Source organism: Choloepus didactylus, chromosome 14, assembly GCF_015220235.1.
Source record: "Choloepus didactylus isolate mChoDid1 chromosome 14, mChoDid1.pri, whole genome shotgun sequence".
Taxonomy (NCBI): Eukaryota; Metazoa; Chordata; class Mammalia; order Pilosa; family Megalonychidae; genus Choloepus; species Choloepus didactylus.
In genome coordinates this window covers 81,264,485-81,277,021 of record NC_051320.1, presented here as the reverse complement: position 1 = coordinate 81,277,021, position 12,537 = coordinate 81,264,485, and the positions used below count along the sequence as shown (strand labels likewise).

The 12,537-nt window shown below is 45.9% G+C and overlaps 1 protein-coding gene across 1 annotated transcript in view; it reads right to left on the bottom strand.

Annotated features, from left to right (window-relative positions):
• Window positions 1-11,451: 11,451 nt before the first annotated feature.
• Window positions 11,452-12,537, bottom strand: part of NSMCE2 (NSE2 (MMS21) homolog, SMC5-SMC6 complex SUMO ligase) — a 279,573-nt gene continuing 278,487 nt past the window's right edge. The window contains exon 7 of the mRNA XM_037802327.1: window positions 11,452-11,833. Within this exon, the coding sequence (XP_037658255.1) occupies window positions 11,716-11,833 (118 nt within the window). The 3' untranslated portion in view covers window positions 11,452-11,715. The remainder of the gene's footprint in view (window positions 11,834-12,537) is intronic.

The following is a 12,537-nucleotide window of genomic DNA, read 5'->3' as shown; positions in this document are numbered from 1 at the left end:
ATTTTATGGGTTATGCTTTCGCTGTCACATCTAGGATATCTTTTCCTAATTAAGATCACAAAAGTTTTCTCTATATTTTATTTTAGAAGTTTAATAGTTTTAGATTTTATATTTAGGCATATGATCCATTTTGAGCTAAATGTTTTTACATAGCATGAAGCATGGATCCAAGTTCAGTTATTTTCCAGGTGGATACCCATGTGTTCTGGCACCATTTGTTATAAAGACTGTCCTTTCTCCCTAGAATTGCCTTAATACCTTTGTGAAAATATCAGTTATCCAAATATATGTATATCCAACTATATCTCTTTCTGGACCCTCTATTCTCTTCCATTGATCTATTTATCTATCTTCATGCCAATATCACACTCTCTTGATTACTGTAGCTCTGTAACAAGACTTGAAATCAGGTAGTGTTAGTCTTCCAACACTGTTACTCTTTTCCAGAGTTGTTTGGCTATTTCCTTATATATTAGTATCAGTTTGTCAATTTCTATAAAAAACGTATGGTTGGATTTTGTACCCAATTGTTGCTCAGAAAATTGTTTTGAACTTCAGTCCTGATTACTAACTCCAGTACGGCGTTTTATGGTTTACTAAACTCTTTCATACCCTCAATTTAACTCTTTCAACAAACAAACATGGTGTAGCTGGCATCCCCCATTGTACAGTAAGGGAAACTAAGGCTCCAAAAGGTGAAGAGATTTCTGCCTGCTTCCATTGGTAGTGAATGGCAGAATAAGTTTTGAACACACGTTGTCAGATTCTAAAACCAAGGCTCTCCTGTACCCAAGACTTCCTCTGGGTAGGGGTCTCCACTCTGTTATTAATATTCCAACATTTTAATAAACTGGACAAAAAGGAGCACCGTTGTTTTGGTTTGCCTCCTTAAAAATCAGTCTCAAATGCTTATGTCATGCAAATGTATTTCCGTTCCCCATATTTGAACACTTTCCTCTGGCTTTCATCAAATGTGGGCATCAGTCTTAAAAGAAAAACCATATGGCCCTTGTTCCCTTTTAACTTTCTTTCTTGGCAGGAACATAGCTCCTTGGAGGAAAAGGGAGAGGAAACGGGGGTGCATCACAGAGGGGGGGATTCCGGTTTGAAGTCAGGAAGAACTTCCACATGAGGATGGCTGCCAAGCACCGGACGCAAATGCCAAAGGAGCAAGAACTTTTCCAGCCTGGAAATCCTGAGGTCCACATCTCCCCATGGGGTAGGGATGGCCTTGACTTCTTTGTCCTTGAAGGTCATTTAGAAGTCAGTTGTTTGGCCCCCTCCTGACGTTAATGAAAGAAAAGATAATTCTGGAAGTGTGGGATTTTTTTCCTGTCATCCATAGTGATTGAGATGATTTTATTTCTCCTTTGCCTGGTTCATGTAATTGATCATTGATGAGCCACTCTAGGAAAGAGCCCCCCACTCCACCCCCAAAGTGTGCAATGCAGAAGGGCCAAGTTTTACCTGGGACCAGGGGTGGGGGTGGGGGCGTTATCACAGAGATCCCAAGAGAGGCTGGAGGAGGAAATGCCAGGGGGAAGGAGAGTTCCTGCTTTCATGTATTCAGGGCACATGGCCTCCATGGCAGCTGCCCTGGCCCTGCTGTGAAGCAGCTCACAGCCTCGTGCACCCTGAGTGCTGGGATAGGGGAGGGGGAGCTATAGGCTACGGTGGGAACCCAGACACCAAGTACCTAATGCAGAATGGGGGCTAGAGGAGGGTCTGAAAAGGCTTCCTAGAAGAAAGCAGGGCTGAGCTAAAGTCTGAAGGAGGAGTTAACTGGTGCAAGGGGGAGGAGCTGAGGGCAGATGTAAGAGTAATCCAGCCAAGGAACAGCACCTGCAAAGCCTGCAGGCTGGCGAGGGACTAAGAAGACAGAACATTCTGCCAGGCCCACAGGCAGCATGATGGGGAAGGCAAGGGGCTGACGGGAGGCAGGGCCTGAGGAGGAAACAGCCAGAGCCAGACCCTTAGCCCACCCCTGGAAGAATGGGAGAGAGGAGAGTTAAATATCAGCTGAGACAAAGCCAGGAGCAGGGCTCCCAGTCCCCTCAGCCCCTGGGAAGGGAGCCCAGGACCAGCAGCAGCCCCGCTGACATCTCTTTCCCGGGACACTCTGCCCCCATCCGCAAGGTGAGGGCCTGATGTGGCCTCTCCTGATTTCCTAGTTTAAAATTGCAGCCTCTGCCGCACTCTCCTCCTGCCCTGCTCTGTTCTCCTCCTTGGCCTTTTAATGCGCAAGTGTCTTCCTCACCTGCTTGCCTGCTGTCTGTCCCCCATCACTTCTCTTCTGCTTTGTGCATTGCTGTATCCCTAGAGCCTTGATGCTTGGCACAGATCCACAAATACTTATGGAATGAAACACTGCGAACAATAGCTGCTATTTTTATTGAGTACTTAAGAGAGTCAGGCTGCCTTCACCCTTTACACACGCCATTTCATTTCTTCTCACCACGACCCATTTTACAGCTGAGCAGACTGCTGCCAAGGGTGTAAAGAAGCTTGCTCTGAATATACACGTAGACAGTGACAGAGCTGGACTTCAAACTCTCAGATTTGGTTTTTACAATTGCCACTGCTGAGTTCCCTTGGGAAAACTGCTTTAGTAGCTCCGAGAACAAACTCGATCTAAGAAGGCATCTCTGTGGGTTTGCATCTTCGCACCCCTCCCCGTTCCCATGTGCACACACACATATTTCTAAAAGCAAAATCCAACAACTAAATTCAGAGGACAGATTTGCAAATCCAAAGTGATGACACTGGCTAAGTTATTGGCATAAACCTCCAATGTACAGACGTGGAACAAGAGTCTACTGGGTGGAACTCCTGGAACTGGGAATGCACTTTCCCACAGCCCATGTGCAGTGGTTCCCAGGCTAGCCCACAGAAGTCTAACTCCCGTGTCGCTGAGTTTAATACTGTGCCTCGGTGCTGAGGATCCAGGAAGCTCCTTGCAGGGAAACCAACAGAGAAAGTGTTATTTCTCCCTAGGAACCCATCCTCAGAACTGTTACCATTGTCAATGCCACTTCCAAATTTCTTATTTGTAAAGTGGATAAACAACATTGATAAGAGATCGAAGGTCCTGTGTCATGTCACCCTCCTCACCACCCCACGGGGAGGCAAGGGGTCCTTGTACTTTCATCTCACTGCTGGGCATCTTGCTCCAAATCCCACAGCCAGTCTCAGGGCCCTGGACCCCTATTCTGTCCCCTGAAGTTTGGAAGAGATGGGTGTCCAGAGAAAGTGAGAAGCTGCTGGCCAGGCTGGTGTCCATTTTGTGCTCCAAGGGCATCTTTTGCAAAGCGCTCCTAGAGCTGTGGTTTATAGCTTATTCATCTCAAGGGCCTCCCACTACACCTCCCTTCCCAACAGCCAAAGCCTAGGTTTTGAGTTGCCCTTTGTTGATTCCCTTGGCAGAGAACAAGATGATACAGATCACTGTGTCTTTCACTTCCCAGGCCCCGCCCAGTGCACTGTTAAGATCTGGAAATTTTATTAAATCCCCCAGCACTGCTTCTTTCTACATTTTCTGTAGCCTGACTCTCCCTGGGTCTTTTTTTTTTTTTTTTTAATGGCTTTGGCTTTCTCTCTGTCTCTCTTTAAACCTAAGAATTTTCTTTCTCCTTTGTTTCTTAAGTGGACCAAGTGTTAACATTTCTGGTACTCCCTACGGGTCTTGCACGCTGGGATGGTAAATACACATCCATCTGGCATCCAGTGGCTCCCTCCTTCTGCTTACATCCCCAGGATGGACCCTGGATTCTCATTTGTCTGTCACACCTCCCCTTTCAATCTGCCTCCTCCTCCCCCACCCCCACCCGCCCTGTGGTCCAGTCTTAGGGTCTTTGCCCTGGCTGGTCCCCTTGGGAGAAAGCCTCTGCTTTCCTCTTACCCATCCAAATCGGTCTCCTTCATGCTGAGGTTTGAGCCCCTTGCTCATGAGTCTTTTTGGACCTTTGCAGCCCGTGGGGCTTTCTCACTCCTCCTTCCTCCTGCAGGACTGCTGTCCATCTTACCAACCTGGAGGTTTGTGATTTGATCCTCTCATTATTTTGAAAATCATAATTTTTATGATTCAAATGAAAAAAATTCATTGAAAATACATACATATGTATTTTAGAAAAATGAACGACCTCATCCTCCATCCTGGGCTCCCTGCTTCCCTCCCTGAAAGTTAACGCATTGTGAGTTTGGTTTGTATTTTGAGTTATTTCATTTTCATAAATTCAAATAAGCTGCAACTCCCCTGAAAGCAGGAACAGAGGCTGATGCGTTCTGCACTCTCGGCCTCCAGCTGAGCTTCTGCTCGTTTGCGCTCAATTCCCAGCCCCCGGGCTCACCACCCAGCCATTTACCTCAACCTGGCACCGTGCTGGGTGACTTTTGTTGAAACACATGGTTTCATTTGCTCCTGACAGCACCGGCAGTCTGCAGAGTAGGGCTAACACCTCCTTCTCACAACTGAAGCCACCGAGGCTCAGCAAAGAGAGGTTAACGGAGTCACCCCTTACCTCTGAGCTAGTCAGAAAGAGAGTGAAATTGGAACTTGTGTTTCCTGACGTGTCCAGCTGTTCTGGGAAGAACGCTGGAGGACGCTTGACTTCCCTAAACCTTGCTCCTCAATTGCCCGTCTCTGCAGAGCTGAGAACATGTCGCAACCCCTCCTGGCTCACGGGGCGGCCAAACCCTGTTTCTCATCTGTGACTGGGTTGTGCCCGCTGCAGTTGCCCCATTCACGACTCCGGCTCAGTGTCCACTTGGGTGAATTGTAAATGATCAACCAGCTGTCACCTCACCTGCAGCTCAGTCAGGTGTGAAGCCTCTTTTCTTTGGCTGCCATCCTACGGGCCTGAAAGCCAAGGGGTGGGGAGGGGGGGTGTCACCCTCCAACAGCCGGCGTGGTCAGATGCAAAACAGACCAGCAGGAAAAAGAGATTTGTAGACTACAAGTGCTCTAGGGGTGCCAAGAGCCCACATGGCTGGCCGGGGGATGTCACCTGCTTCAAGGAAACAGATGGGGACACGCTGGTGAGGTCATGGTTACCGACTAGGGGAGAAGCAGGAACGCCTGGCCGAGCTCCGTGGGCGTGGGCTGCCCGCAAAGCAGCCTCCCAGGTCACACTTCTCATGTGAAACTCCAGCCCCGCTGGTCACACACGCCCCCTGCCCGCCCCCCCCCCGGCCTGTCCTGACAATCACTGCTGAAATCCCAACCACAGAGGGCAGGCGGGTATGCCTCGATGATTAATAGCCAAAGTTTCATGCTGGTGTCACCACATTCTCAAGTTACTTCTTTATTTTGGTGCTGGGCAGGGAGTGGAGGGAGAATCCTGCCTTGGGAGTCCCTTAGGAATTTAGGAGAACCCGAGTGAGCGTGGCAAGGCTCTGGGTGCTGGCCTGGGCCCCCAGCCCTGCCCTGGGGCAAGTGCTCCCCAAAGGGCCACCCAGGATGCTTTTAGGTGCTTCAAGAACCCCTATTTAAAAAATTTTAATATGTATTTACTTTAATATATTATAACAGCATATAATTAAATTTTTTAAAAGTGGGTTGATTAAAGTCACTTGAAAAAAATTTAAGCAAATAATCATACTGGCCCCAAGTGGAGGTGACAAAACTCTATTGGGGAAGCCACACAAATGGAGTTTTGGGGACACTCCTTTCTTGGAGAATCCATATTCATGCCAAAAATGTCGACTGAGCCCATATCGACTCAGTGGGCTGAGTCAGTCGACTGAGTGGAGGGGATGGTTAGAGATCTTGCTCTGAAACCATTTCAGGAAATCATGAGCATATTTCCAAGCTTTCAACATGCCAGAAGCTTAGATTTTAGTGGAAATGCAAAGCAAGAGGTTTTGTTTTGTTTTGATCAAGACTTTTCTATATGCTGGACCCTTTTCTGTATGCCAGATGAGAGGAGGCCTCCAAGTGCAGGAAACAGCACTTTCTGGAAATGGCAGGGAGGGAGTGATCAAATGGCATTGCAATGAAATAGATCATCAGTCTGTCAGTATCAGAATATTAGACAAAGGAAAAAGAAGAGGAAGAAAAATATTCACAACTCTTTGTATTTACCTGTGGTCCGTTTTAAGCTTTTTAGATAAGAATATGGTATTTGACCAGCATAGTGTATTTGTATTTCCATCTTTTTGGCTTTGTAAACTAAACGTTAATGCATTTTGGACTTTTCCTTGTACTCCAGCTACTATCAGGCTTAGCCCTTGATTCCAAGTGAATGAGAATCCACTGGGAAGCTTACAGAAATGCAGATTCCTGGGCCTGCCCCCAAGGACTCTGGCACAGAGGTGGCACCTGGGCATCTCCAAGGCCTCACCTTGAGAAACCGTGGTGTGTCGGGATAAGCATGAATCAGACATGGATTCCACCCTCGGGGACGGAGATGAGACACCTTCAGTAAGTCACAGTAAATCACAAGGCAGAGAGTACCCAGTGCAGTAGGAAGGCTGAAATAAAGTGCAGAGGAGCTCCGAGGATGGAGAAACTACATCACTCTAATAGCCAGCTTCATCCTTTTGTATTTTGTAGTACTATTCCCTTCAAGGTGGACCCGGACGGCGGTGGGTTTGACAGATACTGGACGGCTGGATGGACAGGAGGGGCAGGGGGAGGGAGGGAGGGGCAAGGGGGCCTTTCAAGAGATGGTATTTGCCTTTTTATTTTCTAAAATTTTTTAGAGCAGTTGTAGGTTTACAGAAAACTCATGCAGAAAGCCCAGAGTGCCCATAACTCCCCACCACACCACCCACACGGTTTTCCCTATTATTAATATTTTGTATTAGTGCGGTACATGTGTTAAAATTGGTGACACAATATTACTATGATTATATTATTAACTAAAGTCCAGAGTTTACATTAGGGTTTGCTCTTTGTGTTGCTCAGTTCTATGTCGTGTCTGCTTTGTAAAAGGCATTCGTTGATCAAACAAATCTCTGTGAGATGCGTGAGGGGTTTTGTTTTGTTTATTTTGAGGTGGGTGAGGTGGGAGGACAGGTCTAAATAGACTTTCCTGATATTAACTGTCCTCCTCCACCCCCCCACCCCCCACCTAGGGTACTGCAGTTTGACCCTCTGCTTCTGGAAGACTAGAGTTTTGCTTTATTTTGTTCTAACCGACCTTGAATTCACATATTGCTCCTGCATCTAGCAGAAGAATCATTTCAATGATGTAGCATCTTATGTTTCATTTATGGGAAGGGTGGTGGGAAAAAATCACCCTTGATATTGGAAATCAGATGTCAGTGCCAAGAAATGGTGATCTTGGGAAACGTGTGGCTGTTTGGAGGCGCTGCCTGAAGGTATGGCCTCCCAAGGCCCCCCACTCCGCTGCTCGCCACGGAGCCCAGAAAGAGGCCCTGAGGGGTCCTGAGAAGAAAGTTAGAGGCACCAGGCTGTGAGCGGCCCAACCGGGCCCAGAGCTGGGTCCTCCTCTCACTCTTTCCCTGTTTCCCCAGTGCCCACCCTGTTTCCTAGAGTACCTGCAGCCCAAGTTCACGTTGAGGAAAGGGAATTAGATCAGGGTGCCGGAAGAATCTGGGGACTCCCTTTGAGATGACCAGAATTGCTAACTAAGGCCAGGGTTTCCTCGAGGACTTCACTCACTCGCTCCAGGAACCCATCTGGGACTTCGTCTGCCGTCCACCCAACTGGTTCTTTCTTCTGTCAGGCCATGGCCCTGGCACAGGGGGACATGGGACATGCCATGGGCAGTCTGGTTCCAGCCACTCACTCCCTAGCGCTGACCTGTTGGTCAAGATTTCCTCTTTGCACATCAGTTTCCTTGTCTGCACCCAGGGCTGTTGGGAGGATTAATGGGATAATGTTTGTGAAATGTGTCATGGGAACCCTGACAGATGTTTCCCTCTACTGGTAGGGGAGAAACTTCATCTGCCTTAAGTACTGTGCATCTCTTCTGGGTTAAGCTTTCAAAGACCAAGGGGACATGGAATTGCTGGGTCCAGTGGTAAGTTTAACATTTTTTTTAAAAGCCGAACCGTTTTCAAAGTGGCTGTACCAATTCACATTCCCACCAGCCATGTCTGAGTGTTCTACTCCCTGCCAGTTTAACTGCCTTCTTTTCAGAATACTTGTGCCCACAAAGTCTGACACAGGCTAGAAGATCTCAAAAACATGACAGATTTCCAATGGGGCTGGGCCTGCCCTCACTATTCACTCTTTTCCCTAACTCCCAATCAGAAGGTTTCACAGGCGTTTTATTAACTTGTTTCAAAACTTGTTACCTAAATTTACTAAAGCAAAATCTTCATTTATGCATAATTTTCCTATATTTCCTTTGTGCTACGGTCCTCTGTACCCGGCACTCATGTAACCATTTATGTAATTTATTTTTTCTTACATGACTGTGTCTATCTGTCCCAACTAGACAGTAAGCCTGCAAAAGGGAGACTTTTTGTATCTAAAAGAAACTAGCACCAAACATGGCACAAAGTCAGCCTTAAAACTACTTGTTGAATTCGTTGCACACATTTGGTATAAAATATGTTAATTTTGGTGTCAGCCTGCTTCCCTTTAAAAGAGCCAGATCCTTCCCACAGGACCTATTCATTGAAAATATGACACTGAATCCTTAAACAAACTACAGGGAGAAGTCCAAACCTTTTAGTTTTTATGAAAAATTTGAGGCCTGGAGCAGTGAAACATCTTGCCCACAAACCTGCCCGTGCTGGTCAGAAGCTCTGATGGTTAGCCCCTCCCCAAGAAACCCCACCGTGAGAGAGGGAGGGCGCTGCAGTGTCCGGAGTGGGGATGTGCAGTAGAGTCCCAGAATCCTGGATGCCAGGCCTGAAACTTCATGCTGTAGGTAAGGAAGGTTGTTAAGTAGGAGGTGAAATTACACAATCGAAGGGTATTTTAGTAGGTTAATATGGAGGGGAGGGATTAGGAAAACTGGCTGGAAGGCTGCTGAACAGTCTCAGTGTGGACAGCGAGGAGGGAGGGGCTGGACAAGGCAGTGTTTGCAGAGGGTGAGAGGATGGGCCCCTCTAAATGCACGGATGACTGGTGTCTGCCCCCCTGGGAAAATGGTGGTTTCAGAAACACAGAGAAGGAGGAAGGGAGAGGAGGGCAGATGTACTGAACATTTTTGTGCCTGTCAGCCCCAGGCCCAGTGCTTAGGGGATGAGAGCCTGCCCCCTCTGGACTTCCTGCCCTGTGCCAACAGGGGCTCTGCCACGCGCGAGCACGCGGCCTTGGGCAAGTGCCTCAATGACGCTGAGCCTTGCTTTTCTCATTTGTAAAATGGGGTAAGAACAACTGCCTCCAGGGTTGTAGGGGGGATTAAACTACCTGATATATTCAGGGCACTTCGACCTGAGCCTGGGATGTTCCTCAGTCCTCAGTGTTCTCTCACCTGCAAAACTCCAGCCGGGAGCACTGACCTCGAGGCTGCACTCGTTGCAGGAGCTGCTTCAAGGTGAACACTCCCCATTTGACGTTCTTTGCAAGGTGAGAGATAAATTATATTATCTATGAGAGTTGTGATAATGTTTTCAACTTCCTAACTGAAAAGTTTTTAGAGGAACTTGCCTTTTTTGTTTGTTTAAATGCGCAAGTCCACAAAATTGTCCAAGTCTGAAATCAATAATATCTGAAAAATTATTTAGCTACAGGGTCTAGCAAGGTTTTCAGATGCCACTCATAGGTCCTTGGGGGAAACTCCAGTAGGATGCTGGGGCTGCTGTGGGAAGAGGAAGCTGCAGGGAGGGACATGGAACACCTACCTCCTCTTGCACTAGAACTGCTACCCTTCAAGCAGTCGTATAGACTGGGTTTCATGGTAAGATAAATATCATTTCTTTTGAAGGAGAAGTTCTGCTTTTTTTAAAAAGTCCTTCTCCCCAAATTTAGAAAAACAATCCAGATAGATAATGACAACCAAACAGAAAACCTTCAAAGATGAAAATAAAATTTTATATAAAATTTCACATTTTAAAATTGGCTAGACAAGTTATAAAATATAAATTTATGAAGGCTAAAGAAGAAGTATATTTCATGGGATATAAATACTAAATCTTTTCCACAGTGGAATGGTGTTAATTTGCTGTTTCTAGCTAGTATCCACACCAATATTCCAGAGTTCTCTTGAGAAAGAGTTGGAGAAAACGGAAAGCTTGGGCAAGCCTTTTATGCATGTCCCTATCTGTTTAGGAAACAAAGTATTTCACAAAAGAACCACATTCCATGAAAAGTATGTTTGTTCTGGCTTAAACATAATCCTTTCCTTGGGAAAGTGTGCTTCAGATCAAAGCATCTTAAGAAATTCAAAATCACTTAGTTTGTAGACAACTGCATGTCATACTACCTACCGTCTGAATTCCTTGACATTTTTTTGCAAAATTAATTGTTGTTTTACAGTGTTATTTCATGGGTTTAACTGCCTATTAGATGTGAATCTGGTTACTTTCTGCGTTTTGATGAGACTTTTTTGCATATGTATGTTATGATATATATATATATGCTTATTTACAAAAGGTTTGCTTTTTAAAATGTGGGCTGTGAATATCATTTTAGATTCTAAATAAATCAGCAGGGAGTGGGGACAGTAAGGGATTGAGAATTGAGGCTACCAAATACCACTTAATAACTCTGACTTTTGTTGGGTGACTTCACTCCTCTGAGCCTCATTTTCTTCCTCTGTAAAGTAGGAGTCATGACTACACCTCCCTCATTGGGCTCATAGGGCCCTGATGACCATGGGAGTTCATAGCTTTTAGAATAGCACCTGGTGCACCATAAATGTAAGCTTTATTAGTAATTCTCAGTTTCCCAGTGTAGCTAGGGTAGGCTTCTTTCATTGAATTAAATATTCCAGATAAAAAGTTACTATGGAGATTATTAATAGATTAGCAACTCTCCACACAATCAAATATAATCAAAGACATCCAATTCAAAGATCCTGCTGGTCATAAGTCCCAGCCTTTTGGGCTGAAAGGACATTAGAAACATCTTGTGCAACACCCTTATTTTATGGCTGGAGACACCGAGGCTCAGAGTGAGGCCACTTGCAGAGAGTCAGTGAGGAAGGCAGGGGACAAGCAGCCAGGATGTGGTTGCTTCAGGTGATATTTTAGACTCTCAGGAGGGTGGCAGCAGAGTTTCCATTATGGGCATCAGTTATCACTGCTGATAAGCCTGCTACTGGAGCTTCCCAAGCAATTCAGAATGACACAGAAAGCACTTACATATTTGGAAAGTAAATATAGGTATGTGAACTGGTTTTGCTTGAACACCATAAGGCTGTTGTTTACTATATTGATGGAACAAGCTTATAATTGGTTTGATTCTACATGCTTTAATTTCAAATATCACTTGGGCATTATTGAGTTAAAAATATAATAAAAAACAATCTAAAGTATTAGAAATAGAAAAGTCTGGCAGGATCAAACCTGTACCTTTGAAACAATTTACACATTGAGAGGAGCACAAGCAAGACACATTGCAGATATTCAAAGTTTTATTTAAAATGACACAACATTTAAAAATAAACAATATAATGTGCTTGAATTTTTGTGTAACTTAGAAAAATGCTGTTAATCATCCTTAAAACACTCAGGTTTACCCCAAACAAAGTATGTTTTGCAGCCAGTCCCTAACTGCTTTGATCAGCATCGCTCTCGACAGACGGCTGGGGTAGGAGGTAGGCTGCTGCTTCCCTGAGGACGGGTGGCTTCTTCCTATTCTGAGTGATGATTTCTCTTCTTGTTATGGCTCTCAATCGCCCTCCTAAGTGCTTCATCCTGAATGAGGTCTGACATTCTCACATCTGTGTGGCCACAGCCAATCTTAGGGCAGCTGTGATGGAGAAAGAAAACTGAGTCAGACTACGTCACTTTAATGCCTTATAAACTTCTTCCACATTCAAGTATTTAAATGGGAACATTTTATTTTTTAAAAAAGGCTTACATTTAAAAAATCAGGATCGGTACGTGCTCATTCATTTAGTCACTGAGCAGGCCCTGTCCAGGTGCTGGGAGACAGCAGGCCTACCTCAAGGAGCGTACTTTCAAATGGGGGAAACGGACCATCACTAAGTAACCAATAAATACAGGCTGCAATCTCCGCGTTCAGTGCTGTGAAGGCAACCCAGCAGGGACAAGGGAGAGGGTGTCGGAGCTGAGGGATTCCCGGCTGAGGGTCAGAGCAGGCCTCTTGGAGGTTTTATCTTGAGCCAGAGATGACCGGAGTGAGGCAGCAAGCACTGCATGTGAGCCAGGCTGAGGAAGCAGCATGGGGAGAAGGGCAAGGTCAGTGTGGCGGCTGAAACCGGAGCAAAAGGGAGGGCAACTGCGCACTGCAGAGGATGAGGAGGGCTTTGGATTTTATTTTAAATATGAGGAGGAAACACTGGAGGGTTCTGAGGTAGCAGAGGGATGTGATTTGGTTTATAGCTAAAAACCATTACTCTGGCTACTTAATGAAGAACCCAAGGTAGGGGGGGAAAGAGTGGAAGCAGGGAAAAGAGTTAGGAGGATCCTGCAGAGGTCCAAGAGAGAGGT